Source organism: Oryctolagus cuniculus, chromosome 10 (genome assembly GCF_051225735.1).
Source record: "Oryctolagus cuniculus isolate XC-2025 breed Fujian yellow rabbit chromosome 10, ASM5122573v1, whole genome shotgun sequence".
Taxonomy (NCBI): Eukaryota; Metazoa; Chordata; class Mammalia; order Lagomorpha; family Leporidae; genus Oryctolagus; species Oryctolagus cuniculus.
In genome coordinates, this window is record NC_142876.1 from 27,521,263 (window position 1) to 27,548,123 (window position 26,861).

Consider the following 26,861-nt stretch of genomic DNA (forward strand, 5'->3'; position numbering starts at 1 on the left):
AGTTACAGAGAGGCAGAGGCAGAGAGAGAGAGGTCTTCCATCCACTGGTTTACTCCCCAAATGGCTGCAATGGCTGGAGCTGGGCCAATCTAAAGCCAGGAGTCCGCAGCTTCTTCAGGTCTCCCACACAGATGCAGGGGCCCAAGGACCTGGGCCACCTCTACTGTTTTCCCAAGCCATAGCAGAGAGCTGGACCAGAAGAGGAGCAGCTGTATCTGGAACTGGCGCCCATATGGGATTCGGCACTGCAGGCAGCGGCTTTAACCCAATATGCCACAGTGCCAGCCCCTTGAATTGTGTTAGTTTGAGGACTAGCTCACTCATTCCTGGGTCTCTTTCCCTTGGCATTTTTTGCATTGGTGGTGTGTGGGGTTGGGGAGGGTCCCCAAGTGTGGACTTCAGAGAAAGCTTGGGGAAAATGAGGGATTTAATTAAAAGCGGTGCAGCCACCATAAAACAGCACGTGCTGGAAGGTTCTCCCACCATTCTGCCTCCGTGGGGCTTGGTCTTCTCCTCTCTGTCCTTGCCTTTGTTCTGTCCTTCCCGTACACAACCAAAGCCCGCACCCTGACTTCTGTGACGGAGAAAACTTTGTTCTCCAGCCATTTCCCCAGCTCGAGGTTTCTGTCTGCATCTCAGAACACCAAGCTAAAGCTTACGATTAGTATTGATGAGGATCCACCCCCGGAAAACCACAGGAACCCATTTTTATCTTCCACAGTTTCCGATCAGAGATCAAGTGAGGAGTTTGTCTGTTTTTAGTACTAGCCAGGAAAAAACAAAAAGCAAAAACCTCAGGAGAACATGGTTCTCTGTATTAATAATTAGGATAAGGAGGAACACTGAGCCCGATAACGCTACTTACCTACGCCTACTATGTTCTAGGCACCAAGCTAGGCACAAAGGGAAACAAAACCAGACACAGCTCTGCACTTGTCAACTTCCAGGGCTGCTGGGAAAGAGACACAGCGAACACTCACAGAAGCAAAGTGAAAGGTAAGTGACAAGCACCAGAAAGGCAGGTGCAGGTGCTGTGAGTGACACGGATCCAGAAGGGAGGTCAGGGAAGGTCCCCAGGAGGCCGCTGCTGCGGAGCTGGGAACTGAAGGCCCTGGAAGGGTTACCATGGGGAAAAGACCAGAGCATCCCAGCCCGAGACACAGGGCCTGAGAGGCTCTATGACAGCGGACAGCCCTGACAGCACCGATGGAAGGCCTGTGTGGCCAGGGGAGCACTGTGGAGTAGGCAGATTGGAGAGGTGGGTTAGGCGAGACCATCAGCCAGGGGAGACTGAGGCAGCTCAGGATTTCCACTTTGGAAAACATCCCGCGGCTGCTGTTTGCAGAGTGGATTAGAATGCTGAGAAGGCTTGAGAGGAGACAGCAACTGACACGATTATTCAGAGCAGCGTCCACGTGCGGGTGAGTTAATGAAACTTTTACAGGAAATGAATGCACATGAAGAGATAGTTCAAAATACCAACTAGCGCTAGTCCTCTCTGGCTTTAAGAACCAGCCATCTCCTGCCCCCTCCCCCACACCTCTGGCCCCTTCCACGAGGGACCCCTCCTCCACTCCTGGCAATTCTTCTGGGATCCCGCCTCTTCTCCACGCCCCACCCCGCTTTGTAAGAAGACTGTATGCTCTCAGTACTGTTTAGTTTTCCTGGTAGACATCGCTCACTTCCTACTGCTGAAGAACAAGAACGCGGCGCTCCGATCTCAGGTCGTCCCCTGCCCAAACTCTGTTCTCCTCCAGTCGAGACAGAGCATTCAAAGCACTACCAGCACTTTCCTTTTTCAGTCTTTTCATGTAAGAAAAATACTACCTCATCATTACCTGAAAGATCCATCCATCAGGGAGTCTCACTGTCAATTCATAGCTTGGTGAGGGCAATACCTTCACTGTACTTCTGCCATGGCCACATTTAAGTACAAACTACTAAAACCTTCAACTGGATTAAGAATATTCAAGGAGGGGCTGGTGCTGTGGTGTGAGGGGTTAAGCCGCTGCCTGTGATGGAGGCATCCCATATGGGTGCTGGTTCGAGTCCTGGCTGCTGTTCTTCCAAATCAGCTCTCTGCTAACGGCCTGGAAAGCAGTGGAAGATGGCCCAAGTGCTTGGGACCCTGCACCCATATGGGAGACCTGGAAGAAGCTCCTGGCCCTTGGCTTCACCCTGACCAGCCCTGGCCATTGTGGCCATTCGGGGAATGAATCAGCAGATGGAAGATATTCTCTCTCTCTTTCCTTTTCTGTAACTCTGCCAAATACATAAGTGAATCTCAAAACATTTTAAAAAGAATATTCAAGGAAATCGCAGTTAAATTAAATGTGCCAGGTGAAAGATGACAATCTTGCCAGGACTAATGTCTTGGAAAATAAGTGCCGTGGAGATCACAGACGGGCCACTCCTCTCCGGCTCCTGGGAGTGTAAATGAGCATGAAAGTGAGTGGGTGGTTCCTACCAAGAATCTAAAAAAATAAGTCGAATGTTTTGACCCTCTGGGAGACCAATTCCAAGAAGGAAAGACTCAGAGATACAAGTGTTAATGCACAAGAATGTTCATGAGGGGCTGGCATTGTGGTGCAGCATGTCAAGCCACCTCCTGTGACACCAGCATCCCACTTGAGTGCTAGTTTGAGTCCCGGCTGCTCCACTTCCTATCCAGCTCCCTGCTAATATGCATCAGAAGGCAGTGGAAGATGGCTCAAGTGCTTGGGCCCCTGCCATGGAGTCCCAGGCTCCTGGTTTCTCCCTGGCCCGGCCCAGCCCAGCCTTTGTGGCCATTTGGGGAATGAACCAGCAGATGGAAGATTGATCTATCTCTCTCTCCCTCTAACTCTACTTTTCAAATAAATAAATCCTTAAAAAAATCATGAGAGTATGGTTTGTGATCCTGGAAAACAAACAGGAAAGCCTCCAAATAGGAAAACAGTTAAATGATACTACAGCTATAGAAAGGGATAATGTAAAGCCATCCAATCAATGCTTTCCGAGAACATGGGAAAACGCTCACAACACATTAAGTGAGAGGGACAGTTGAGGGAGGTCAGCCTATGTGTAAAAATATGCACGTGTGCTTATGCACACATACACAACACATATAAATGTCTCTTCGCACCCTGATTTTTACAGTGCACAGAAAAGATTTTTTCCTCCCAATGTGGTCTGTCACCCATATACTGCAGCACCACCTGTGGGACTTGTTAAACATGCAGGTTCTTGAGTGCCACCTCAGACCTACTGCATTAGTCTTTGGAGGCAGAGACTCCGTCCAACTTCACACCCCAGGTGATCCGCACACCTGCTTGAGGACCACTGGACCAGGAGCAGCAACTCTCTGGGTAGTGGAATTATGCATAATTATTCTCTTGAATCTTTAAAGTAAATTCTTGGGTCCGATGTTGTGCCACAGGTTAAGCTGCTGCTTGCAATGTCAGCATCCCAGACCAGAGCATTGGTTCAAGGACTGGCTGTTCCACTTGTGATCCAGCTCCCTGTTAATGCGCCTGAGAAAGCTGCAGAGGATGGCCCAAGTTTCTGGAGCCCTGCTACCCACATCCAGGCTCCTGGCTTTCGTCTGCCCCAGCTCTTGCCATTGAGGCCATCTGGGGAGTAAACCAGTGGATGGAAGATCTCTTTCTGTGTCTCTTCTCTCCATGTCACCCTACATTTCAAATAAATAAATCTTTTAAAAAAATACAAAATAAAAAACATTCTCCACCAAGTATATGTGGCTTTTATAACTCAAAGTTCATTAAATGCATATTAATAAGGCATGAGTATTAGAAGACACTGATTTAGGGACTATTGGGCAAGTCTAATTCTGAGAACTGCAAAGTGAATTTTCTAAATCTAAAATCAGCAGCTTAACCTGCAGCATACCATTGTGCCCAAGTAGGTATCTATGGATTTGACACTGAAAGTTAAGTGTAGGATGAAGTTCTCTATTAAATATAGATATGGATATTATTACCTCAAAACATTGTGCAGGTAAAAAAAGGTACTAACTTAAAGTAATATAAGGAACAGCGTTTCTCAATGTTCCAAGATTTCTTTGGCCAAAAGAGGATTTAGGTATCACATACGTTTGGGGCACAGTGCATACTATAACTCCCTCCTCCCCCATTTATGAGTCCTATTACCATGAGTGGGTTACAGGTTCTGAGAAGTCCAACATAAACTTCTTTCTTACTCCACAAATTCTTAGACTGTTCCTATCATTAAGAACTAATTCTTGGCTAGAAGAGGGTCTAGAAGGAATTCTCACCATGGGCTGACAACTTACAGTGTCTCCTATTGTTCCCATGCTCCCAGGGCCTCTGAGGGCTTAGCCTAAATAAACTTACAGGCCCTGATTCTAAGGGCATGGCTCAAGTCAGAGGCTAAGTGACGCCCAGGAACAGCAAAAGTGAGTGCCAAGCTGCAGGATGAGCCATTTGAAGGAAGAACATCGTTACTTGTTTACTTAGCTGCCGCTACCAGTGAAATGTGAGCTTGGCGCTGGACTTCTGTCTATTCACTTATGTACCCCAAACTTAATAAAATGCAGTGCTTATTTGGTACAGAGTGAATGGAGTACTACCAACCTAGCGGTTTCAATTCCTTGGTGAGTACAGTAATGAAATGGAATAGGCATAGAAGATGTCTAAAGTTTGCATGCTCATGATATCCAAACTACATTTGTTTCAAAATCCATTTTTGGAGTACTTACTATGGGCTGGCATTTCTAAGAATTTAGAGGTAACCAAGACATTCTGTGCCCTCAAAGGCTCTATGCATTGGGGATACTCCTCTTAGCCATTCCCTCCTATATAGGTTTAGGCATTCAGTAAGTGCCTAATTAATTCTTGCTTAAACTCACTTTGGAAACAAAGATCTCCTTTAAGTCTGATCAAACTTGGGCACTTTGGGGGCAAAGGGCCTAGGTTCAGACAGAATCAGACCATTCTAGAGCCGGCATCAAGATGATCTGAGATATTAAGTAACCAGACTATCCTGACCATCATTACTCTGAAGTCTCCACAACCAGCCAGATGTGACACTGCTGACCAAAGAGGACCCAGCATCCAAAGGACTCTAACAGTATACACTACAACATGTTTCTACGTTTGTGTGCTTAACACTGGCTAGGTTCCTAGCAAACATCAGCTAGGGTCTGGTGAAATGGAGTCAACAGAGTTGACAGGCCTGAGTACTACAGGGCTTCTCAATGCTTTTATCAATGAGCTTTACTCCTTATATATATCATCTCATGTAATTGTCCCAACAATCCTGTGAAGCATGTATTACTCCTCCCATCCTAGAGATGAGCAAGCTCACATGGTTGAGAGAGCATGAAACCTGCTCAGACCACACAGGCACCACAGCAAGGTGCACAATGGAACTCTGCCATCAGGTGTTTCTGGCTCCAGAAACTGGTTCATGATCATTCAAAGGAGTGCTGTGCTCACTAGACCACTCCTAGAGGGGCACAGAGCATAAAGGACTTCCCATGCAGATTTGGGGGCCCACTGGAACGAATCCTCCCTCGACACTAGATGTCTGTGGAACACACTTTGAGACTTATTGTGTGGCAATTCAGATACCTCATGGCACAAAGAAGGGACATGGAAGGCAGCTCAGAAGGAAAGACAGCTATGGAAAGAGCAGGTGTTACACTTGTGGCCAAAGAATTACTAAGAGGCACATGCACCTTAGACAGAAATGTTTTACCTCCAGGACCATAGGGTCACTTGATGGCTCATTTCTTCAAATAATATTTGATATGACATTCCCATTCCAACATATACACTCTTTAGGATTTATTACAGGATCCAACTTGCCTAGTACTTCAGCTCATTATGTCACTCATTTTGGTATATATACATATTGGGAGTACAAGTATGAATCTGCTGTGAATCTCAGGGGGCCTACGATTTGCATTTTGGGGTGAGATAATTCTTCACTGCACAGGACTGACCCAAATTATGCAAGACATGCTAACATCCCTGACCCATGCCACCTAGACACCAGTAGTACCATCACCACCACCACCGCTACCCCCAGCCACCATCACAAGCAAACATCCTCACAACTTCAAAACTCCTTCTAGGGGAGCAGTATCACCCTAACTGAGAACTGGGGATTTAGAGCAAACCGGAAAGTTTGATAAAATACTAAGATAGACACCCAGCCCAATCCTGCATCCGGTATTCCAGCAAAGCCATGGTCACACTAGTGTCCATCCTGCATGTACAACATCTCCTTACATTTCTCTCTATTCTGTTAATAACACGAACAGATTCAACACAAACTGTCAAAATACCACTCTTAGCTGAGAAAGCCAAGCCCAGTGCACCTTGCCAGTAACAGCAACAACCAGGGCTGAAGCGAAGCCCAGGACTGGATGGGGTACTGGCTTTTATCTGCGGCAGAGGCCACACAGTGAGATGTGTACCTGAACAGTCTGTAGTTTTGTCAGACTTGGACTTTAAAGAGGACGCTGGGTTTTTTATTTCAAAATGATTTATTATCAAAAAGCTTGCTCCCTGTCATGACCCAATCAGTTCAGCAACATGCTACCCTTTTCAGGATTATCAGGACCCAAAGAGCTTTGGACAAAAAACAAAAACTGGACTGTGGGTTCCGTAACGCACACGCGCACGTCAACATGCGTTCGGGGACACTGCTTTCATTTCTTCATTGGAACGCTGATCACCATGAAGTCTTCTGCCAGAGTCACTTCTTGCCGATCCGACACGGATTCAGCTTGCCTTTTCAATTCTACAATGCTATCTGCTTCTCCTTCTTTGGCCAAGGCAGCTGGTTTGTACCTCTGACTGAAGTGAGTCAGAACCAGCCGCTTTGCATGGCACAGCTTGGCAAACGTTGCTGCCATCCAAGGTGTGCTGTGGCCGTGCTCCTTTGCTTTGTCCATCTGGGCATCGTCCAGGGTGGCCTCGTGGATCAACAGGTCGGCCTCAAAGCACAGCTTCACGCCCCCATCACCCACCACCCCCGAACAGTCACCCAATATACAGATTTTTCTCCCGCTGACAGGTTTTTTGAGGACCTCTTGGGGAGAAATTGTAACTCCATTTTCCAGAACAATAGAAATTCCATTTTTCAGCTTTCCATAGGCAGGACCTGGGGGAACACCTAATGATGAAGACAGATAACATTAGGTCATGGGAATGGAATTTACAACTTATTAAGGAGTTGATTTTAACAGCATAGCAAATAGCAAATGGAAAAGGCTCCAGCTCTTTTCACAATTATTATACATGTTTTACTGCTTATGGAAAACTGGAATATTTATACATCTTTAAAAGTTCAGTGCTGATACCAGATATCAGCAATGCCCTAGTACTTAAAACACTTCCTATGCATTTGTGTCAAAGTTTTAAGCTTTTATTTTCCTTTTCTTAAAAAAGATTTTATTTTTTATTTATTTATTTTATTTTTATTTATCTTAAAAGACACACCATCTTATGGTTGACTTCCCAAATAGCCAAAGCCAGGAAACTGTTAGCCCATCTGGGCTTCCCATATGGGTGTAGGGGCCCAAGGACTTGGGCCACCTTCTGCTGCTTTCCCAGGTGCATTAGCAGAGAGCTTAATCATAAGTGAAGCATCAGGTGCTCACTTGGGATGCCAGCCTCGCAGGCAGCAGCCTAACCCACTGCACCACAGTGCTGGACCCCTAAGCTCCTACTTTCCACGGAGATTCTCTTTCAGCCAATACAACAGGCTTGATTCTCTGCTGTGCATGGGAGTAACAGTTTTTGCATGTCCTTTATTAAATAATCTCATCTTTGGATAAAATTAAAGCGTCCACTTAAATAATGACATAATCAATGCCTACTGAAGTTAAGTATCTACAAACTGGCTAACTCCATGAAAACTTGTTAGAGTGGATCATTGGGAGCCCAAGATCAAGGTGCATTTCAGACAACCATACTCGATCAACCATGGAAGACGGGCAGTTCTGCCTATGCCAACCTATGCTTAAATCTCCTATTAGCCTAAAATAACACTTGACCATCACTCTGGACAGTATTTATACACAAGTATGATGTGATCACTTTCAAGTTTCCAAATACAGGGGCTGGTGCTGTGGTGCAGCAGGTTAAGCTGCCACTTGCGACTTGCATCCCATATCAAAGTGCAGTTTAAGTCTCAGACACTCTGCTACCAACCCAGCTCCCGGCTAAAGCACCTGGGAAGGCAGCAGAGGACAGCCCGACTACTTGGGATTCTCCACCCACGTGGAAACCATGATGGAGTTTTGGGTTCTTGCTTCCACATGGGCCAGCCCTGGATATTGCAGGCATCTGAAAGTGAACCAGCAGGTGAAGGTCTCTCTAGCTCTCCCTCTCTCTCACTCTGCCTTTCAAAACAATAAATCTTTTTAAAAAGTTTGCAGGGGCCGGTGCTCTGGCGCAGCGGGTTAAAGCCCCGGCCTGCAGTGCTGGCATCCCACATGGGCACCCGTTCTAGTCCCAGCTGCTCCACTTCCAATCCAGCTCTCTGCTGTGGCCTAGGAGGGCAGTTGAAGATGGCCCAAGTCCTTGGGCCCCTGCACCCATGTGGGAGGCCCAGAAGCAGCTCCTGGCTCCTGGCTTCAGATTGGCGCAGCTCCAGCCATTGTGGCCATTTGGGGAGTGAACCAGTGGATGGAAGACCTCTCTCTCTGTCTCTACCTCTCTCTGTAACTCTTTCAAATAAATAAAACAGTTTCCAAGTATAGTATTTCCCCAGGTTTTTAGTTTTAAAGTTATCTTTGGCCTAAGTCACTTTTCCTACTATCTAGTTTTTTCAGCTGAGGAAGTGGTTGTGTGGAGAACAGCACCATGCTTTTGCAGGGACTGCCACGCCGGGGGAGGGATGATGCTGCAGGTGACACAGCTGCCTCTGCCTCACCGGAGGCGCTGAGCATGGCCTCGCCTGGAGGAGGGGTGAACGCCTCAGTGGGCCTCAAGCCCATCTTGGTGTTCTTGCTGCTCAGTGGGATGAACCCTGGTACCTAGAACCTGACTGAGGCACAGTGTTCTGAACACTAAATTAATTTAAATCAAGTTCGAACTAGAGTAGGCAAAGTAGATAGAGAAGGAAACCCTGAGAGTAGTTGATTGCAGTTGTAAGGTTAAGAACAGCGAAACTTCTCAGCCCAAAGATGTCCCTGACAACATATTTCTGAAGCTTCAGTTAACAACAGCTCCATTGATAAGAAAGAAAAGAAAATCACTGGCCAGCGCCGCGGCTCACTAGGCTAATCCTCCGCCTGCGGCGCCGGCACACCGGGTTCTAGTCCCAGTTGCCCCTCTTCCAGGCCAGCTCTCTGCTGTGGCCCGGAAAGGCAGTGGAGGATGGCTCAAGTACTTGGGCCCTGCACCCGCATGGGAGACCAGGAGAAGCACCTGGCTCCTGCCATCGGATCAGCGCGGTGCGCCAGCCGCAGCGCGCCAGCCGTGGGGGCCACTGGAGGGTGAACCAACAGCAAAAAGGAAGACCTTTCTCTCTGTCTCTCTCTCTCACTATCCACTCTGACTGTCAAAAAAAAAAAAAAAAAAAAGTGAAAGACAATCACTTACCAAGGTCTTTCAGTTTCTGCGCATTGAGTTTACCTGGGCGCTTCTTTTCCATAACTGAAAACCCAAAGGCAGGAATCCTGTGAAAGAGGCGAAACGCTTTGACAACAAACTGCTCGTCATCAACCAGAAGGTACGAGTCTTCCTCGGGGTCCAAGAGGATGGTCCTTCCTTGGCCCTCCTTGGGAGGGCCGTCTGCTGGGTGCACCTGCGCCAGCTCTTTCAGTGCTTCTGTGGGACACTGATCCGCCGTAGGCACCAGCTCATGAACCACATACGGGAACACCAGCTCCGTGTGGGAGAGCTCCATGGTCCGCCAGATAAAGTCCCGCAGCCCTACAGGGCCAAAGATCTCAATGGGCTGCCTGGAGACCGTGCAGCTGCTCTGCAGGCTGATTGTGCACAGAAGGCCCGGAAGGCCGAAGATGTGGTCTCCATGGAGATGCGTGATGAAGATCTTGGTAATCCTCCCTTTTGATTGAGACAGAGAAATACATTTGGGTGTTTTTTTTTTTTTAAATAAAAATCTACACAAAGCTATTTGAAACAAGCCTAACACAAAACAAAAAGTAGTAAATTGAATTTAGAAGTTTTACTTATCACCGTAATGTTATTCATTTACATTTTGCTACATGATTCCAGAAGCAAGACAGGCAGTAGTTTACTGAATGGTCTTAATGCCATACAACTTTCATAAACATCTTCAAATTACATAGTTTCCTAGTTTTGATTTTCCTACATATCTCCTCACTTAAAACACACACACAAAGTATAACAAGCAATTCACTAAGTTTTAGACTTGTGTCAGAAACATCTGACAGCTACACTGCCCCCTACTGCTTCCCCCGAGAAGAGCAGGCCTGTAATTCAGCAACACAGAATGTCCCACTGGCTCCACTGACTAGACCAATGCCTGGACCCCAAACTGCCTTTACGGGCTCTCTCACTGGAAGGAGGGTTAGCCACCTGTCGGGGTGAGGCTGAGGGGGGGGGGAGGGAGGGAGGAAGAAGAAGAAAGGTGGTAGAAGGGCGTGAGGAGCTGGGAGGGGAGGGGAGGAAGTGGGCCACCAAGGCGGAGGGCAGACCCCCTACGTACTGGCGCCTTCTCTGACTTTAAGTTTGAACACAACAGCCGTTTCGGTGCCTGCTGGCTTAGGTTACAACTTTTTTTTCTTGTTTTTTTTCCTCTTTCTTTCTTTCTTTTTTTTTCTTTTTTTTTTTTTTTTTTTTGACAGGCAGAGTGGACAGTGAGAGAGAGAGACAGAGAGAAAGGTCTTCCTTTTGCCATTGGTTCACCCTCCAATGGCCGCCGTGGCCAGCGCACTGCACTGATCTGATGGCAGGAGCCAGGTACTTCTCCTGGTCTCCCATGGGGTGCAGGGCCCAAGCACTTGGGCCATCCTCCACTGCACTCCCGGGCCACAGCAGAGAGCTGGCCTGGAAGAGGGGCAACCGGGACAGAATCTGGCGTCCCGACCGGGACTAGAACCTGGTGTGCCGTGCCGCAGGTGGAAGATGAGCCTATTGAGCCGCGGCGCCGGCTTTAGGTTACAACTTGATTTAGCCGGTGGTAAGCTGAATTTACTGCTGGTACGTGGCAGGACATCACCCCGGCACTTTCTGAGCTGCACCACACAGCTTTTTATAAAGGATGCATCACAACTAACACGTTCCCAGTGTAACAGAGGCTCCTGGTCCTAGCTCAAGGCCCACCTATTGAAACATCTGGTACCATAAAGGGACAGGGACAGTTTACTGTGATGTGATCTGCCCCCTGGCATCAGGTGTCCTCCAAACGAGCCTTCCCAAATGCCCACAGAAGCCAGGCCCCGCAGCAGCGGACAGGTTGGCTAGAGGCTGACTCTGGACCTGGAGCACCCCCAGGAGGCACTCTGCAGCCTTCCTCAATCCGTAGCGTTTCCTTTCCTATGCTTGATCCCTGTTTCTTTGACTCCTAGAATCCTTTCATTCCCTCCCCTCCCATGGCCCAGGCTGCCGAGCCAGCTCCAAGTGTGACCCGAGGACTGTGTAGACAGAAGAACCATAGCAGTCACGCTTCCAGATCCCATGTTGGCCTCGAAACTGCCAGTGTCAGCGGTTCTGGGACCTCACCCTGTCTATTCCCAAACAAAGACCATGGCGAACACAAAACAACAGGGGAACCCACCGCAAGCGAGGCGAAGTGAGCAGGCGAAAGCTGCTGCCCACAGTTCTCACAGTTTCAGGAAAGACAAACACTGCATTTTTCAAGAAACCTGATATCAGAGGGAGGAGGAATGGCAACCACAATTATCAAAGGTATGAGGAAGCCATCAAATGAAGAGAGAAAAATGCGTGAGCTCTCTCACTTGAGAGCAAGGAAGGGATGCAGAACCATGCCATCCTCAGAGGAGCAGACACACAGAGCCTCTACGAATGAGAGTGCAGGCCCACTTGCCGCCACACGAGAAAGTCTGCAGCGTTCCATTCGCATTTACTGGTCAGCCGAAAAACTGCAGCAGGTTATGCCAGGTATAGTGGTATTTCATTCATGCAAAGCCACACACACACACACACACACACACACACACACTCTTGTCTTAACCATACCTGTATGCATAGAAAATTTACCTATGATTGGAAGACTTGTACTTTTCTTCTTTATATTTTCATTTGAACTTTTACAGTGATCATGTTATACTTTTTAATAATCCATTTTTTTTGACAGGCAGAGTGAACAGTGAGAGAGAGAAAGGTCTTCCTTTTCCGTTGGTTCATCCCCAATGGCTGCAGCAGCCAGTGCACCATGCTGATCCGAAGCCAGGAGCCAGGTGCTTCCTCCTGGTCTCCCATGCGGGTGCAGGGCCCAAGTACTTGGGCCATCCTCCACTGCACTCCTGAGCCACAGCAGAGAGCTGGACTGGAAGAGGAGTGACCGGGACTAGAACCCGGTGTGCCGGCACTGCAGGCAGAGGATTAGCCTATTGAGCTGCAGCGCTGGCCTAATAATCCATTTTTTAAAAAACACATTTTTGTAATTTTTGAGTGGCAGAAAGAGTGAGCAAGCTCCTACTTTCTGGTTCTCTCCCTAAATGTCTGCAAAGGCCAGGGCTGGGCAAGGCCAAAGCTAAGAGCAATGAATGCAATCCAGGTTTCCCACATGGGTGGTAGGGACACAAGTACTTGATCCGTCTGTCTCCTGCTGTCTCCCAGGGTCTGTGTTAGCAGGAAGCTGGAGTCAGAAGCCAGAACTGAGAGTCAAACCCAGGCCCTCATATATGGGATGATGCAGATCCTTTGCCTCTGTAATGCTTTTAATCATCACTTTTATAATAATTTTTGAATAGGAAAAATATGGCTTTAGCTTGTTCTTTAAACTTATGAAAGAAACAGAGATGGCAAATCTGTACTTGCTAATTAGATGCTTACATATCATGGAAGCGTGAATGAAGTATGTTCAGTTAAATACAAAGAACCTCTTAGGAAACTCTTAAAACATACCTCCCCCGGAGAGTGCAAGCTGAGAGGACTTCAGCGAATCAAAGAACGAGAGGTCCAGAGAACCAGGAGGTACTGAGGATGCTGCATTCTGGGCTGTGACTAGGGGCATCTGAAGTGCCAGAACCAGATGATGACACTGGGTGGCCACCCCACATTCCTCTAGGAGGCCAAGAATCTTTTTTAAGCCAATAAAAATGTTAGTAAACTTAAGGCTCCCTTGAGGGTGTGTGTATGTGTGTGTGTGTGTGTGAGCTCTTGCCTTGCTTAGCTTTGTCAACTATTTAAAACGTGGATAAAGTGGGTAGGCATTTGGTACAGCACTTAAGCTGTTGTTTGTGATGCTTGCATCCCATATCCGACCGTCTGGGTTGGAGTCCTGGCTCTACTCCTGATTCCAGCTTCCTGCTAAAGTGCATTCTGGGAAGCAACAGGGATGGCTCAAGTACTTGAGTCCCGGCCACCCACATGGGAGACCAGGATGGAGTTCCTGGCTCCTGGCTTCAGCCTGGTCCAGCCTTGGCTGTTGTGGGCATTTGGGAATGAACCAGTAAATGGATTTCCCTTTGTCTTTGTTCCTCTGCCCTTCAAATAAAATAAAAATAAATAAACAAAATTAAAACATATATAAAGGAAATGTTGAATATGAAATATTGGAGAAGGGTAACATGGTGGAAGATTACAGAGGACCCCACCGTCTTTGCCTCCTGGTGTCACCTCCCATGACCTCTCTAGGCGGGACTTGTGACTGGCTGCTGTCCGCTAGCAATGCCACAGAGATGCAGTGCGATCACTTTAAGGTATGTAACATTCCATCCTGCTGGCAGACTTGCTCCAAAGTTTTTTCTCCCTTGCTGGTAGGAAGCAGAAACGCACACGGCAAAGGACTGGGAGGGCCTCCAGGAGTCCAGAGCAGACCACCTTACAACTGTGCCAGTTCTGCTGGCAACATAAGTGAGCTCAGAAGCAAACCATCTCCAGTTCTAAGACCACAGCCTCAGCCAATACCTGCAGGTCAGCCTAGTGAGACCCAAGAGAAGACAACCTGGCCCAGCTGAACCAGGCCCCAACTCCCTGACCCACGGAAACTATGTGACAATAAACGCAACTAAGCCTGTAAATTGGTAATCTGTCATGCACATCACAGAAGTGCCAAGGGGATGAAATAAAAAGCAAAGACTCCACCCCACACCCATCTCCTACTCACACATAACAGCCTCTTACTTCTACTTTCATCCACTCTATTTAACCCACTGTCTTAACACCACTTAGTCTCTACTCCCAAAATGTTAAATACCAGTCTCCACTCTGTGCCTGTCCTGAGGGCGCCCATGAAAAGAATCCCTGTGTGAACCAAGGGAAGTAGAGCAGAGGAACCGACTTAGGAAGCTCACTTTATAACTGGGGCTGGGGTCCCATGTCCCCAGCAACACATACTTACTCCTGCCAGCCACTCTCTTCCTGACTCCCTGTCTTGGCCAGGACATCACCATCACCAACTGGTGCTGATTCTGCTCTTCCTCACACCCTAGACGGTCAGTCCCCACCCCCTTGGCTCTAGCAGGACCTCTTAAATTCAATCTCTCCTCTCCGTCCTGTCTCCATTCCCTGCTTCAACACCCTCGTATCCTCCCCCTGCCTCTCTCCCCAACTCTTGTCCCTCTAAAGTGAATGCAACTGCCTGGGAAGGCGTCTCTCTTGCTATCCTTTCTCTCTCTCCCAATACCTCTGCCATCAGAAAACTGCCCCAAACCACAAATCGGATCACATCATTTTCCTAGATATATTTCATGGTTCCTGTCACTACTAGAGTTGTAAGGTCCAAACACCTTTCCACACCCTACAGGACTTCACGATATGCCCTCAGTTACCTTTTCAGCATCTTTACCTGTCCCCTAGCTTAGCCAAGTGCTTAAAGGTCTCTAAACATACTGTTTGTTTCCTGCAAACTCCTTTCTTGTTGTCCACTTTGCTGTGTGTTCCTTGAATGTTCATCTTCACTTCTCTTTCCAGAGAAACTTTTTTATAATTTACTTGAAATGCAGAGTTACAGAGAGACAGAGGCAGAGGCAAACAGAGAGAGGTCTTCCATGTGATGGTTCACTCCCCAAATGCCCATGACGGCCATAGCTATACCAATCCAAACCTGGAAGCCAGGAGCTTCTGGGTCTCACATGCAGGTTCAGGGGCCCAAACACTTGGGCCATCTTCCACTTTCCTGCTTTCCCAGGCCATAGCAGAGAGCTGGATTGAAAGTGGAGCAGCTGGGACTTGAACCAGTGCTCATATGGGATGCCGGCACTGCAGGCGGCAGCTTTTCCTGCTAAGCCACAGTGCAGGCCCCTAGAGAAACTTTTAATTATCTCCCAGATACCAGCTCAACTGTTACCATCTCTGAGATGTCTTCTCTGAACAGAGGGGCACAGTCAGCGTCCCCATCCTTTGTGCTCCAAACGTACCTAGAAAACACCTCCATTACTCTGCTTGTATCACATCATCAATGACTGCCTGCACGTTGGTTCCATCACTAGACTAAGAGATCTTTGGAAGTATCTTGCCTGAGTTCATCAAGTGCCGAGCACTGTGGTAAGTTGTGAGAATACTAACTTCAGTAACTACTATTTATCAAGACCTAATAAGTTAGAGGCACTGTACTAAACTGCTGAATGTCTTACCCAGTCACTACTTGAACAGATATCCTCTAGGCACATACAGGTACCTAAGCAATCACTGTACTTTATGACAAAGGGAGACAGAGGACACAGAGAAAAACCATCGAAATAACAATTCCAGATACTGACAATGCGAAGAAGCCAATAAATTGGACAAAGTGACAGAATGGGGTGACAGAGCAACCACTTCACCAGGAGACACAGCAAATGAGACGGTATCTGAGCTGTTTTAACTGATGAGAAGCAGACAACCACATAGGAAGGAATTATTATAAATAATTCTTACAACATCTTTTCTACATAGAGATTTTATTCTCATTAAAAACATTTTTTTAAAAAATTATGTATTTGAGAGGCAAAGAAAGAGAGAGAGAGAGAGCTCCAGTCTGCTGATTCATACTCTCCAGTGCCCACAACAGCCAGGGCTCGGCCAAGGCCAATGCCAGGAGCCGGGAACTCGTAAGTCTCCCTCACAGGTGCAGGGACCTAATCACTTGAGCCAACTCTGCTGTTTTCTAGGGCCTGCACTGGTGGGAAGCTGGAGCCAGGAGCTGCAGCCAGGAGCTGGAGCCAGGAGCTGGAGCCAGAACCAAGTATCAAACCCAGGCCTTCTGATGCATGGGCATCTTAACTGTTCACCTAATCACCTGCTCCTATCCCCACTTTTGAAACAAGGGAAGTCATGTTTAAGTTCTGAGACACAGCTGGGATCAGAACTCAGGTCTGGCTGAATCTGGGCTGAGGCTTTTCACCTTTGGTTCTCTATCCCCAGCTATGGGTCTTTGTTCACCCCAATCCCGACAGCTGGAACGCCCTTCTTCTCCCCATCCCAGGAATTCCTCCTCCTCCAACTCACAGGCCAACCTCTCTGAGATGCCCACCCTGGCAACCCACATAGAAAGGGGCGGCTCCCTCCTCTGGACACCTGCCCTTTGCGTCCTCTCATGACAGCCACTTCCTGCTAGAAATAAGAATGTGCACTGCTCTCTCACTAGGCAGCGAGATGGCTGATGTAGTCCATCCTTTACCCACCAAGCCTAAATATACATTTGTAGGATGCAAATGAAGTTCAGCGGGGATGGCTCAAAGCCTGAGGGCCTTCTAAGTCTTGCCAAGACTGTGGCACTGAAGAGGGATGCAACTGCCGGGGCTGTTTTAGAACAAAACACCCAAGGAGAGCCAAGAAAATTAGGTAGAACAGAAAATAATCTTAGGGGCCAGAGGTGCGGCCCACAGAGTTAAGCTGCTGCCTGCATCCCATATGGGCGCGAGTCCTGGCTGCTCCACTTTGGAGCCAGCTCCCTGCTATTGTGCCTGAGGAAGCAGCAGAACATGGCCCAGGTGCTTGGGTCCCAGCACACCCGAGGGAGAACTGGACGGAGTTCCTGGCTCCAGGCTTCAACCTGGCCCAGCCTTGGCCAGTGAGGCCATCTGGGGAGTGAAATAGTGGTTGGAACCTCTCTCTGTATCTCCCTCTCCCCTTCAAATATTAAAAAAAAAAAAAAAAAAAAAAAAAAACCAAGACAGTGAAATGCACACTAACCTGCTTTAAGCTGGCTTTTCATAAGCTGTGTCTGCGTTCCCTCCCCACAGTCAAAGAGCCAGCACTCGCCCTCACACCGGAGGACCACGGCAGAGGCACCCCTGGTTGGGGATGGGTATGCTGCACCTGTCCCCAGAAACGTCACATCCATAGACATCTTCCACCCTGCAACAGAAAGATCACCTGGCGATTATTTCATGCTACTGCACCAAAGATGTACTCCTGTGAGATTTACCATTATTTACTTTTCAGTTATTCAGAAGTCTGGATTCCTGTTCTCCAATAGTTTTTCCACAAATCCAAACTAAATTTTTTTTTAAGATTGATTTATTTGTTTGAAAGGCAGAGTGACAGAGAACGTGGGTGGGAGAGACACAGAGCTTCCATTTGCTGCTTTACTCATAAATGCCTGCAAAAGCCAGGCTGGGCCAGGCCAAAGCCAAGGGCCTGGAACTCAGGGTTCCCATGTGGGTGGCGAGGATTCAAGCACTTGAACCATCATCTGCTGCCTTCCCAGGTGCACTGGCAGGAAGCTTGATGGGAAGCAGAGGTGAGACTCCATCCCAGGCACTCCGATGTGGGGTGTGGGTGTCCCAAGCAGTGACTTTATCCACTGAGCCACAATGCCCACAACCAAAGTAAGATTTTTATAACTCCTAATTGGCCAAAACTAAAAGGTACAGAACTTGTATGACTGTTCAAACAATAAGAATTAAATCTAATCAATTAAAAACAATAGTTGAGGGGCCAGAGTCGTGGTGTAGCTGATAAAGCCACTGCCTGTGGCTCCAGCATCCCGTATGGGCACCAGTTTGAGTCCTGGCTGCTCCATTTCCGATCCAGCTCTCTGCTAATGTGCTTGGGAAAGCAGTGGAAGATGACCTGAGTGCCTAGGCCCCTGCACCACATAGGAGACCTGGAATAAGCTCCTGGCTCCTGGCTTCATTTTGGCCGAGTTCCAGCCATTGCAGCCATTTAGGGAGTGAACCAGCAGATGGAAGACCTCTCTCTGTCTCTGCCTCTCCTTCCATAACTCTTTCAAATAAATAAATACTTAAAAAAAAAAAACTATAGTTGAATTCTAACTTTATGACATTCTCACAAAGGCAAAACCATGGCTGACATAAAAAGATCAGTGTTGTTGGTGCTTTGGGGAAGAAGGGAAGGATAAGGTGGTGCCCAGAATCTTTTTTTTTTTTTTCAGATTTTTTATTTATTTATTTGACAGGTAGAATTACAGACAGTGAGAGAGAGAGACAGAGAGAAAGGTCTTCCCTCTGCTGGTTCACCCCCAAATGGCCGCTACAGCCGGAGCTACGCCGATCCGAAGCCAGGAGCCAGGAGCCTCATCCTGGTCTCCCATGAGGGTGCAGGGCCCAAGCACCTGGACCATCCTCCACTGCCTTCCCGGGCCACAGCAGAGAGCTGGACTGGAAGAGGAGCAACCGGGACTAGAACCCGGGGCCCATATGGGATTCCGGCACCACAGGCGGAGGATTAGCCTAGTGAGCCACGGTGCCGGCCCCATGTGCACAGGATCTTTAGCACAGTGTAATTATTCTGTATAACATGTGAGGACAGACACACTGATCAACTGTACACAGAATGTGCAACACAAACACGGGATGAACCCTAAGGCGTACTTTGGTTAGGAACAGTATTGGCTCATCAACTGAAACAAATTTACCACACTAATGCAAGATATTAATATAGGAGAAAGGCGGGGCAGGTGAGGGGTGAGGGGGTACAGAGGAACTCCTTGTACTTCTCAACTTCTAGGGGCAGGCATTTGGCACAGCGGTTAAGTTGCCACTTAGCACCCGCATCCCATACTGAAGTGCATTGTTTTTTTTGACAGGCAGAGTGGACAGTGAGAGAGAGAGACAGAAAGGTCTTCCTTTGCCGTTGGTTCACCCCCCAATGGCCGCTGCGGCCGGCACGCTGCAGCCAGTGCTCTGCACTGATCCGAAGCCAGGAGCCAGGTGCTTCTCCTGGTCTCACATGTGGGTGCAGGGCCCAAGGAATCTGGTGCCCCGACCGGGACTAGAACCTGGTGTGCTGGCGCCGCAGGTGGAGGATTAGCCTACTGAGCTGCAACGCCGGCCATGAAGTGCATTGTTCGAGTCCCAGTTCCTCCACTTCTGATAAACATTCCTGCTGGTGCAATCCTGGAAGGGAATGGGTGATAGCTCAAGTAATTGGTAATTGGGTCTTTTTTTTTTTTTTTTCTTTGACAGGTAGAGTTAGAGACTGTGAGAGGGATAAAGGTCTTCCTTCTGTTGGTTCACTCTCCAGATGGCAGCAACAGCAGGAGCTGGGCCGATCTGAAGCCAGGAGCCAGGAGCTTCCTCCAGGGCTCCACGTGGGTGCAGGGGCCCAAGGTCTTGGGCCATCTTCTACGGCTTTCCCAGGCATCAGTAGAGAGCTGAATAGGAAGAGGAGCAGCCGGGACTAGAACCGGTGCCCATATGGGATGTTGGCGCCGTAAACGGGGGATTAACTTCCTGCACCACAGTGCCGGCCCCAGTAATTGGGTCTTGAATTCATATGCCACACACACCACACAACATGGAAAACTTGGATAGAGTTCTGGGATCCTGATTTCGTCCCAGCCCAGCTGTGGTGTTGTAGGCATTTGGGGTGTGAGCCAGTGGATGGAAAATACTTCAATAAAATGAAATAAATGTAATATTTTATATTTATCTTTATATAATGTTAAATATAATATAAATGTAAAACTACATACAGCTAATCTGTAAAACAAAATTAGCTGCTGTATGGCTTAGAGCTGGTATTTCATTATGCTCACCAAAGGGTGTCTCTGGTACCCATGGTGATGAGCCCTTTTCCTGAATGAAGTAACGAATACATAAAGTAACACTCTGTAACACTCCACAATACTGCTGTTACTTCACAGCAATGCTGAGCAAGTGGCTCTCTCCCCTAAATGGCAGGGGGTAGGCCCAAGGCTGGTGAGGACTTGGCACTCTGCTATTTATAAACTTTTACAAGTTATTTGAGAGACAGATTTGAGGGTGGGGGGAGATCCCACCTGCTGATTCATTCTCCAAATATCAGCAACAGCCCCTGGCCAAGACCTCAATCCAAGACTCCCACATGGGCAGCAGGGACCCAACTACTTGTCATCACTACTGCTTCCCAGGGTGTGCATGAGCAGGAACCTATGTCAGGAGCCAGAGTTGTGTATCAAACTTAGGTACTCTGATGTGGGCTACAGGCATTTTAACTGCTAGGCCAAATGCTTGCCCCATAGACTGCTGTTCTAGGTGATCAACAACAATGTTTCCTAAGTGTAGATTTCTGCCAGCTCCCAGCACTATTCTTTTTACCACTTGTGGGCACATCTGCTTTATGATATATTTATATCATGGGATGCATATTAAACAGAATGAGAACAAACTGAAACTATACAAAACCAATTATAGATTATCCATATTGATGGCAGGGAGGAAAACAAATAGTTTTGAGAAAAGTACTGTAATAAGAAAATCTGACAGAAAACTAGATAAAAGGTAAATACCAAAAGCCGGACATAGCTTTTCTCAGGTCTAGCGACAACCAGATAAAAACAGTAACGAGAGGGCACACATTTGGTGTAGTGGCTAACAGGTACCCTTGGGATGCCTGCCTCCCACATCCCATACCAGAGTGCCTGGGTTGACTCCCAGTCCAATTCTGATTTCAGCTTCCTGCTAAAATGCACCCTGGCAGGCAGGGTGATGGACCAAGTGCTCTGGTCCCTTCTACCCACAAGGGACACCTGGATTGAGTTCCAGGGTGAGGCTTCAGCCTGTTGCAGGCATTTGGGTAGTGAAACAGCAGACAGATGATCTCTACCTCTGCCTTTCAAATAAATAAAAAATAAGTTGTTGCTGTGGATTCGTTCTGAGAGGAAGAGTGTGGTGGGGACAAGAGGCGCAGAGTCACCACACAGACCCCGGGAGCCGGGTGAAAGCGGGCCAGAGGCGAGCAGCCTGCAGACTCATTTATTTCAGTTGCTACAGCTGCTTATATAGCCAAGGCAGCCAATCCGGTCAAGGGGCAGTCTATGCCCTAAACAATCACACCCTGTTGCCAGGCAGTTTCCGAAGCCATCCAATCACAGCCTGTTGCCAGGCAGGCTCTGTTGCCAGGCAGTTTCCGAAGCCATCCAATCACAGCCTACTGCCAGGCAGGCTCCGTTGTCATGTGGTTTCCAAAACCATCCAATCACAGCCTGTTTTCAGTCAGGCTCCATTGTCATGTGGTTTCTGAAACCTTCTAATCACAACCTGTTGCCAGGCAGTTTCTGTTGCCAGCAGCCATCTTGGCATGGCCTTCTCATTCCACCACAATAAGTATGTTAAACATTTTTAATTATTTTAAAATTGAGCACTCCTGACCACCCCCCCCCCCCCCACACACACACAACTTATAAAATCACCAGAAATAAAGACAGCAGGGAAGAAAAGGAACCAAAAGATTCCAACAACTGGAGATACACATTGTGCTCCTTGATAGGAAGATCTGATATCACACACAGTCATCTTTCCCCAGGTATTATCGATACATTTAGTGAAAATCTTATCAGATTTCTAGTGGAGTTATCTTGGGGAAAAAAAATCCAAAGGTCACACAGGAAAAAAAAAATGCCTGGGAGAGACATTGGCCTAGTGGCTAAGACACTGATTGGGACACCCAGCCCTTCTAGGACTCGCAGGTCCAGCTCCCTGCTCATGTTCGCCCCTGGAGGCAGCAGGTGATGGCTCCAGCAGATAGGCCTCTGCCAACCACGTGGGAGGCCCTGACTTTGTTTCTGGCTCCCCGTTCAGGTCTTGCGCAGCCCTGGCTGTTGTGAGGTGAACCAGCAGATGAGATTCCTCCCTCATAAAATAAAAAATTCTAAGAAAATTACCAAAAAAGGTACTGACTTGCTTTCCCAGATATTAACAGTTAAACAGATGTAATGAAAACAGAATAATATTAACACACACAAAAAAAGTAAAAGCAAGGAAAAAATCCAGCAACTGGTCACATATGTACCGGAATGAATATATAAAAAAGTAGAAAAGGGTGGTTTATATAATGGACAGCTCTAACATCACTGACTATTCTTACAGAAAAAAGCAAAACAAGATCTTCACTTTCCATTGTATTTAGAAATACATTTCAAGGGGCTGGTGCTGTGGCGTGGCAAGAGGGGCCAGCATGCCATATGGGCTCCGGTTTGGGTCCCGGCTGCTCCACTTCCCATCTGGCTCTCTGTTGTGGCCTGGGAGAGCAGTTGAGGATGGCCCAACTCCTTGGGCCCCTGCACCTACACAGGGGACCCGGAGGAAGCTCCTGGCTTCGGATCAGCTCAGCTCTGGCCATTGCAGTCATTTGGGGAGTGAACCAGTGGAATGGAAGACCTCGCTTCCTCTTTCTCTGGCTCTACGTCTCTCTCTGACCCTATCTTTCAAATAAATAAAATAAATCTTTAAAAAAAAAGAAATACATTTCGTATGGGTTATAAATTTAAATGTAAAAAGTTCAATAAAATATGTTGAAAAAGATTAGGTCATTGTACATAACTCTGGGAATGAGGAAGCATTTATTGGCCAAAAAAAAAGAAACTGAGAAATTAAAATAAATATTTTCACTATATAAAAACTCTTATGTATCAAAAAACTCATAAAAATCAAAGGTTAAAAAATAGATGGAGGCCGGCAACGCGGCTCACTAGGCTAATCCTCCACCTTGCGGCGCCGGCACACCGGGTTCTAGTCCCGGTCGGGGTGCCGGATTCTGTCCCGGTTGCCCCTCTTCCAGTCCAGCTCTCTGCTGTGGCCCGGGAGTGCAGTGAAGGATGGCCCAAGTGCTTGGGCCCTGCACCCCATGGGAGACCAGGAGAAGCACCTGGCTCCTGCCATTGGATCAGCGCGGTGCAGCAGCCATTGGAGGGTGAACCAACGGCAAAGGAAGACCTTTCCCTCTGTCTCTCTCTCTCTCTCTCTCTCTCACTGTTCACTCTGGCTGTCAAAAAAAAAAAAAAAAATGATACAATAGAAAAACAGAAAATGTCAAGAATCTATACAAAAACCTCATACAAAATCCAAAAAGCCAATGTGCATAAAAAGTGCTTAGTTTCTGGGTGATGATGGAATCACAAATTCAAGAAACAGACACTGTTTTCCACACATCAGCTGGCAAGTATCAATGAAACAAACCAGGATGAGGGTGAATGAGTAAACAGGCGCTCTCACACTCACTGAGGGTGGGAGTGAGAACTGCTCTCCCACTCTGGGAGAGCAATCTGGCAGCACATTTCATCAATACTGATGATGCCACTGCTGCACTCCACCTGCACTCAGCAGTCCCCTTCTCCAGAATCCGCCCCACAGAATAGGAGCTCTGTGCACTGATGCTTACCGTGGCGCTTTGAAGGGGGCTGCACTCTGGAAGCAGTCTGAAAACACGTCAGCAGGGAGGTGGCTGAGTATTTTACCATCCACGCCTACCATTATTTACTAGTTATTCCACAGGTAACAAAGACTCAGGTCTGTAACTGCTGTCCTGGAGGGGTGACAATGAGAAAGATGACAGATGGATATGTGATAAGCCTCATTTTTATGCACATTATTTGAGAAAGTCTGGTGTGGAAAGATACACCCCATGCTGTTAATATATTGTTCATCTCAGGGATGATTAAAATGAGGGGGTGGGGAGGTAGATTATTGACTTTGCTTTTAAATTTTTGGATCGTTTTTTGGTTGTAATGAGCAGCATTATTCTGCACTCAATTTTATTTAATATTGATGCTTTTAAAAAAAATGCAGCATCCAGCTGCATTCAGGCTGACCTGAACTCACTAGTCAGTTTTTTAAACCAACATTTTATTATGAAAAATATCTCACACACAGCTAAAAGCAAAGCTGAGTATAACGTATTAAAGCTCTCCATCCACCACCGGGCTTTAACAGTTCTCACCTCTGGGGCCATCTTGTTCCATCTGTATCCCATACCCACCCCCACAACCCCAGAACAGCTGTAAGTGGGATGGGGATCTTTCATCAGGAGGTGCACCTCGGCCGTGTGTGGCGCTCTTTCAGCCACTAGTGATCAATACCAGATCCAAGACATCCTTCTATAATTCCCTGGTCAATTATTTGGTTGCCCTGCGTTCAACTGGTACATCTAACTCCCGATAAGATATGCTATGAAATACTCGGTAACTCTGATGAGGTTTTCTTCCCTGAAAAAATAGAACCTGGAAAACGCCGTGCATCTAACTACCAATTTGTTTAAGTATGGGAAAAACAAAACCCAAGATGTAAAGAACTCTACAGGCCAAATGACTTGGTTTTTTCAGTAAGTCAAACACAAGGAAGAAACAGAGAGAGGGTCGAAATTAGAAGATGCCAACCAAATGCAACCCGTAGCTTGTGTGCACTCTGTCGTGGGCAAACTAGACTTGGATGGGGCAGCTGGGAAAATGCAAACGCTGATGGCCAGCAGGTGAGCGCACGGACTGTTACCAGACTCATAATGGCTTTATGCGTTAGAAAGGAGTAACTGTGTTTTATTGAAAGTCAGGAACAGATGGAATGGCACACTTCACGCTTGCTTTAAGACAGAGCGAAGGTGATACATGAAGCAAGATTCACCGTAAATTGGGAGTTCAATATATTCTATCTCCATTCATGATTGAAAGCTTCCTCAGTAGAAACAAACCGAACAACCGAAGCCCTCCCGCCAGGTCGGGAAGTAATCAGCAATTTATTTACGCGACGGGGCATGCACCATCCTAGGCGCTAGAAATTCAAACGAGGACACCAGATGAGGTCTGTCTTCTGGGACAGACACCAGCTGCCGCGATCCACCTTCGCCGCAGGGCGCACTCCGGTTGCGGTCCCTGTCATTTGCCACCGGGCCAGCAGCCCAGGGTCTGACGGCCGCCCAAGCGCTTCTAACTGCTGCCGGGTGGAGGACCGCCGCTTCCTGGTTTCCAGGCAACCGGTGTGCACCCCGCAATCACCCTGGGGTGTGGAGGACGCAGATACGGCCGTCCTCCATTTTACAGCTCAAAGACTCCTGGCCCGGAGAGCCAGAGTGGCCACACTGACCAGGGCGGTCATTAGGGAGCCTAGGGTCCCCGGGCAGTGGACCGAGCACGTCCTCGCTCCCGGGCGCCGAAAAGCCAGGCCCGGGAGGGCTGGAGCCGGCAAGTCCCGAGGATGCGCGCCCGCCCGCTGCGGTGCGCCCTGCCCCACTCACCCTGTCCCCGAGACCGGGGCCGGAGCCCAGCGACGCGCAGGCCCGTGCCGAGGGCCCACAATCCGCCGGGCGGCGCCGCACGCGGGCGGAAGTGCGCCGCGGACCGGCTCCCGCGCGGCCGCTCTAGGACGCGCGGGAGGTCTGTGCTCGGTGGCGCCGACCCGCGGCCCAGCGCCTAGCGCACTTGCTGGCTCGCAGGCGGTCGCCGGGAAGTGCCCGCAGATACTCTCTCGCTTCCTAGTTCGCTGTAAGATGGTGGCCGTGACCCGCGGGGAGCTGGGCGCGGCTGAGCCAAAAGCGAAAACGTTCACTCCTCTACTTGTTTTCTTTTGTATCCCGTGTTTGTTTTTGTGTGTTGCTTTTTCCGAAAGAGTGTTCATCCCTATATTTTGCTCCCGCTTGTGTGATTTTTAGCCTTTGGTGTCTTCCACTCATTAGGAGAAAAACGCAGGTGCCTTGGAATCAAGAGTTCATGTCTGCATAACCGTGAACCTTCATGAGCCTCTACCTGGAATCCTTTTGTGTTTTAAAATTTTATTTGAGAGGCCGAGGGGGAGGACACAGAGATACAGCTAGAGATAGCTCATCCACTGGTTCATTCCCTAAATTCCTGCAATCGCCAAAACTGGGAGCCAGGGCCTCAATCCAGGTCTCCCACGCCAGTGGCAGGGACCCGACCATTGAGCCATCACCATTGCTTCCCAGCATCTGATGTAGCAGGAAGCTGGAGCCAGGAGCTGGAGCCAGGCAAGGAACCCTGGCACTCAGATGTGGGATGGGTATCCCAACCTGCAGCTGAGAAGCTAAATGCCTGCCCAAGCCACATTTCTAAATATACCATGTATAAATCAAGCAAGCAAGCAAGCAAGCAAGAAGGCCCCTCCCAGAGCCGGCACTGTGGCCACTAGGTTAATCCTCCACCTGGTTCAAGTCCCGGCTGTTCCACTTCTAATCCAGCTCTCGGCTATGGCCTGGGAAAGCAGTAGAAGATGGCCCAAGTCCTTGGGCTCCTGCACCCACATGGGTGACCAGGAAGAAATTCCTGGCTCCTGGCTTTGGATGGGCTCAGCTCCTGCAGCTGGCGCCATTTGGGGAGTGAACCAGCCATTGGAAGCAATCAAGTAACAATTTGAGGAGACAAATGAGAAAGCAAAGGGGGTGGTAAGAATATGGCCAAGGAGATCACTAGCCAAAAGGTCAGTGAGGAAGAGGTAGGAAATGAGCTAAGTAGGATGGGAAGAGACAAAGGAATGAAGAAAAATGAACAGAAACGTGGGACACTGTTAGGCAAACCAGCAATGGAGTCCTGGTAGAATCAACAGAAAAGATACGCAACGG

At 48.2% G+C, this 26,861-nt stretch overlaps 1 protein-coding gene across 4 annotated transcripts; it reads right to left on the bottom strand.

Moving 5' to 3' along the window:
- Nucleotides 1-6,492: 6,492 nt before the first annotated feature.
- On the bottom strand, nucleotides 6,493-25,658 carry ELAC1 (elaC ribonuclease Z 1). 4 transcript variants are annotated; one of them, XM_070050181.2, is made up of 6 exons: nucleotides 25,524-25,637; nucleotides 23,679-23,822; nucleotides 19,318-19,435; nucleotides 17,268-17,432; nucleotides 9,579-10,046; nucleotides 6,493-7,143 (listed from the first exon to the last, which is right to left on the bottom strand). In XM_070050181.2, exons 4-6 carry the CDS (start codon nucleotides 17,422-17,424, stop codon nucleotides 6,677-6,679), a joined length of 1,092 nt encoding a protein of 363 aa, XP_069906282.2. In that variant the 5' UTR covers nucleotides 17,425-17,432; nucleotides 19,318-19,435; nucleotides 23,679-23,822; nucleotides 25,524-25,637; the 3' UTR covers nucleotides 6,493-6,676. The 4 variants fall into 4 exon arrangements, with proteins under 4 accessions (XP_069906282.2, XP_051707908.3, XP_051707911.3 ...); XM_051851948.3 differs by lacking the exon at nucleotides 19,318-19,435 and having other exon boundaries at nucleotides 25,524-25,658; XM_051851951.3 differs by lacking the exons at nucleotides 17,268-17,432; nucleotides 19,318-19,435 and having other exon boundaries at nucleotides 25,524-25,658.
- Between the last annotated feature and the right edge of the window lie 1,203 nt (nucleotides 25,659-26,861).

Bases quoted from the DNA above. Each gene is read 5' to 3' on its own strand.
- ELAC1 (XM_051851948.3), bottom strand. From the start codon at position 23,757: ATGGTAAAATACTCAGCCACCTCCCTGCTGACGTGTTTTCAGACTGCT. The intron at 17,433-23,678 runs GTAAGCATCAGT...TTTCTGTTGCAG, and splicing joins GCCCCCTTCAAAGCGCCACG to GGTGGAAGATGTCTATGGAT. The intron at 10,047-17,267 runs GTTAGTGTGCAT...CTCAATCAAAAG, and splicing joins GAAAAGCCAGCTTAAAGCAG to GGAGGATTACCAAGATCTTC.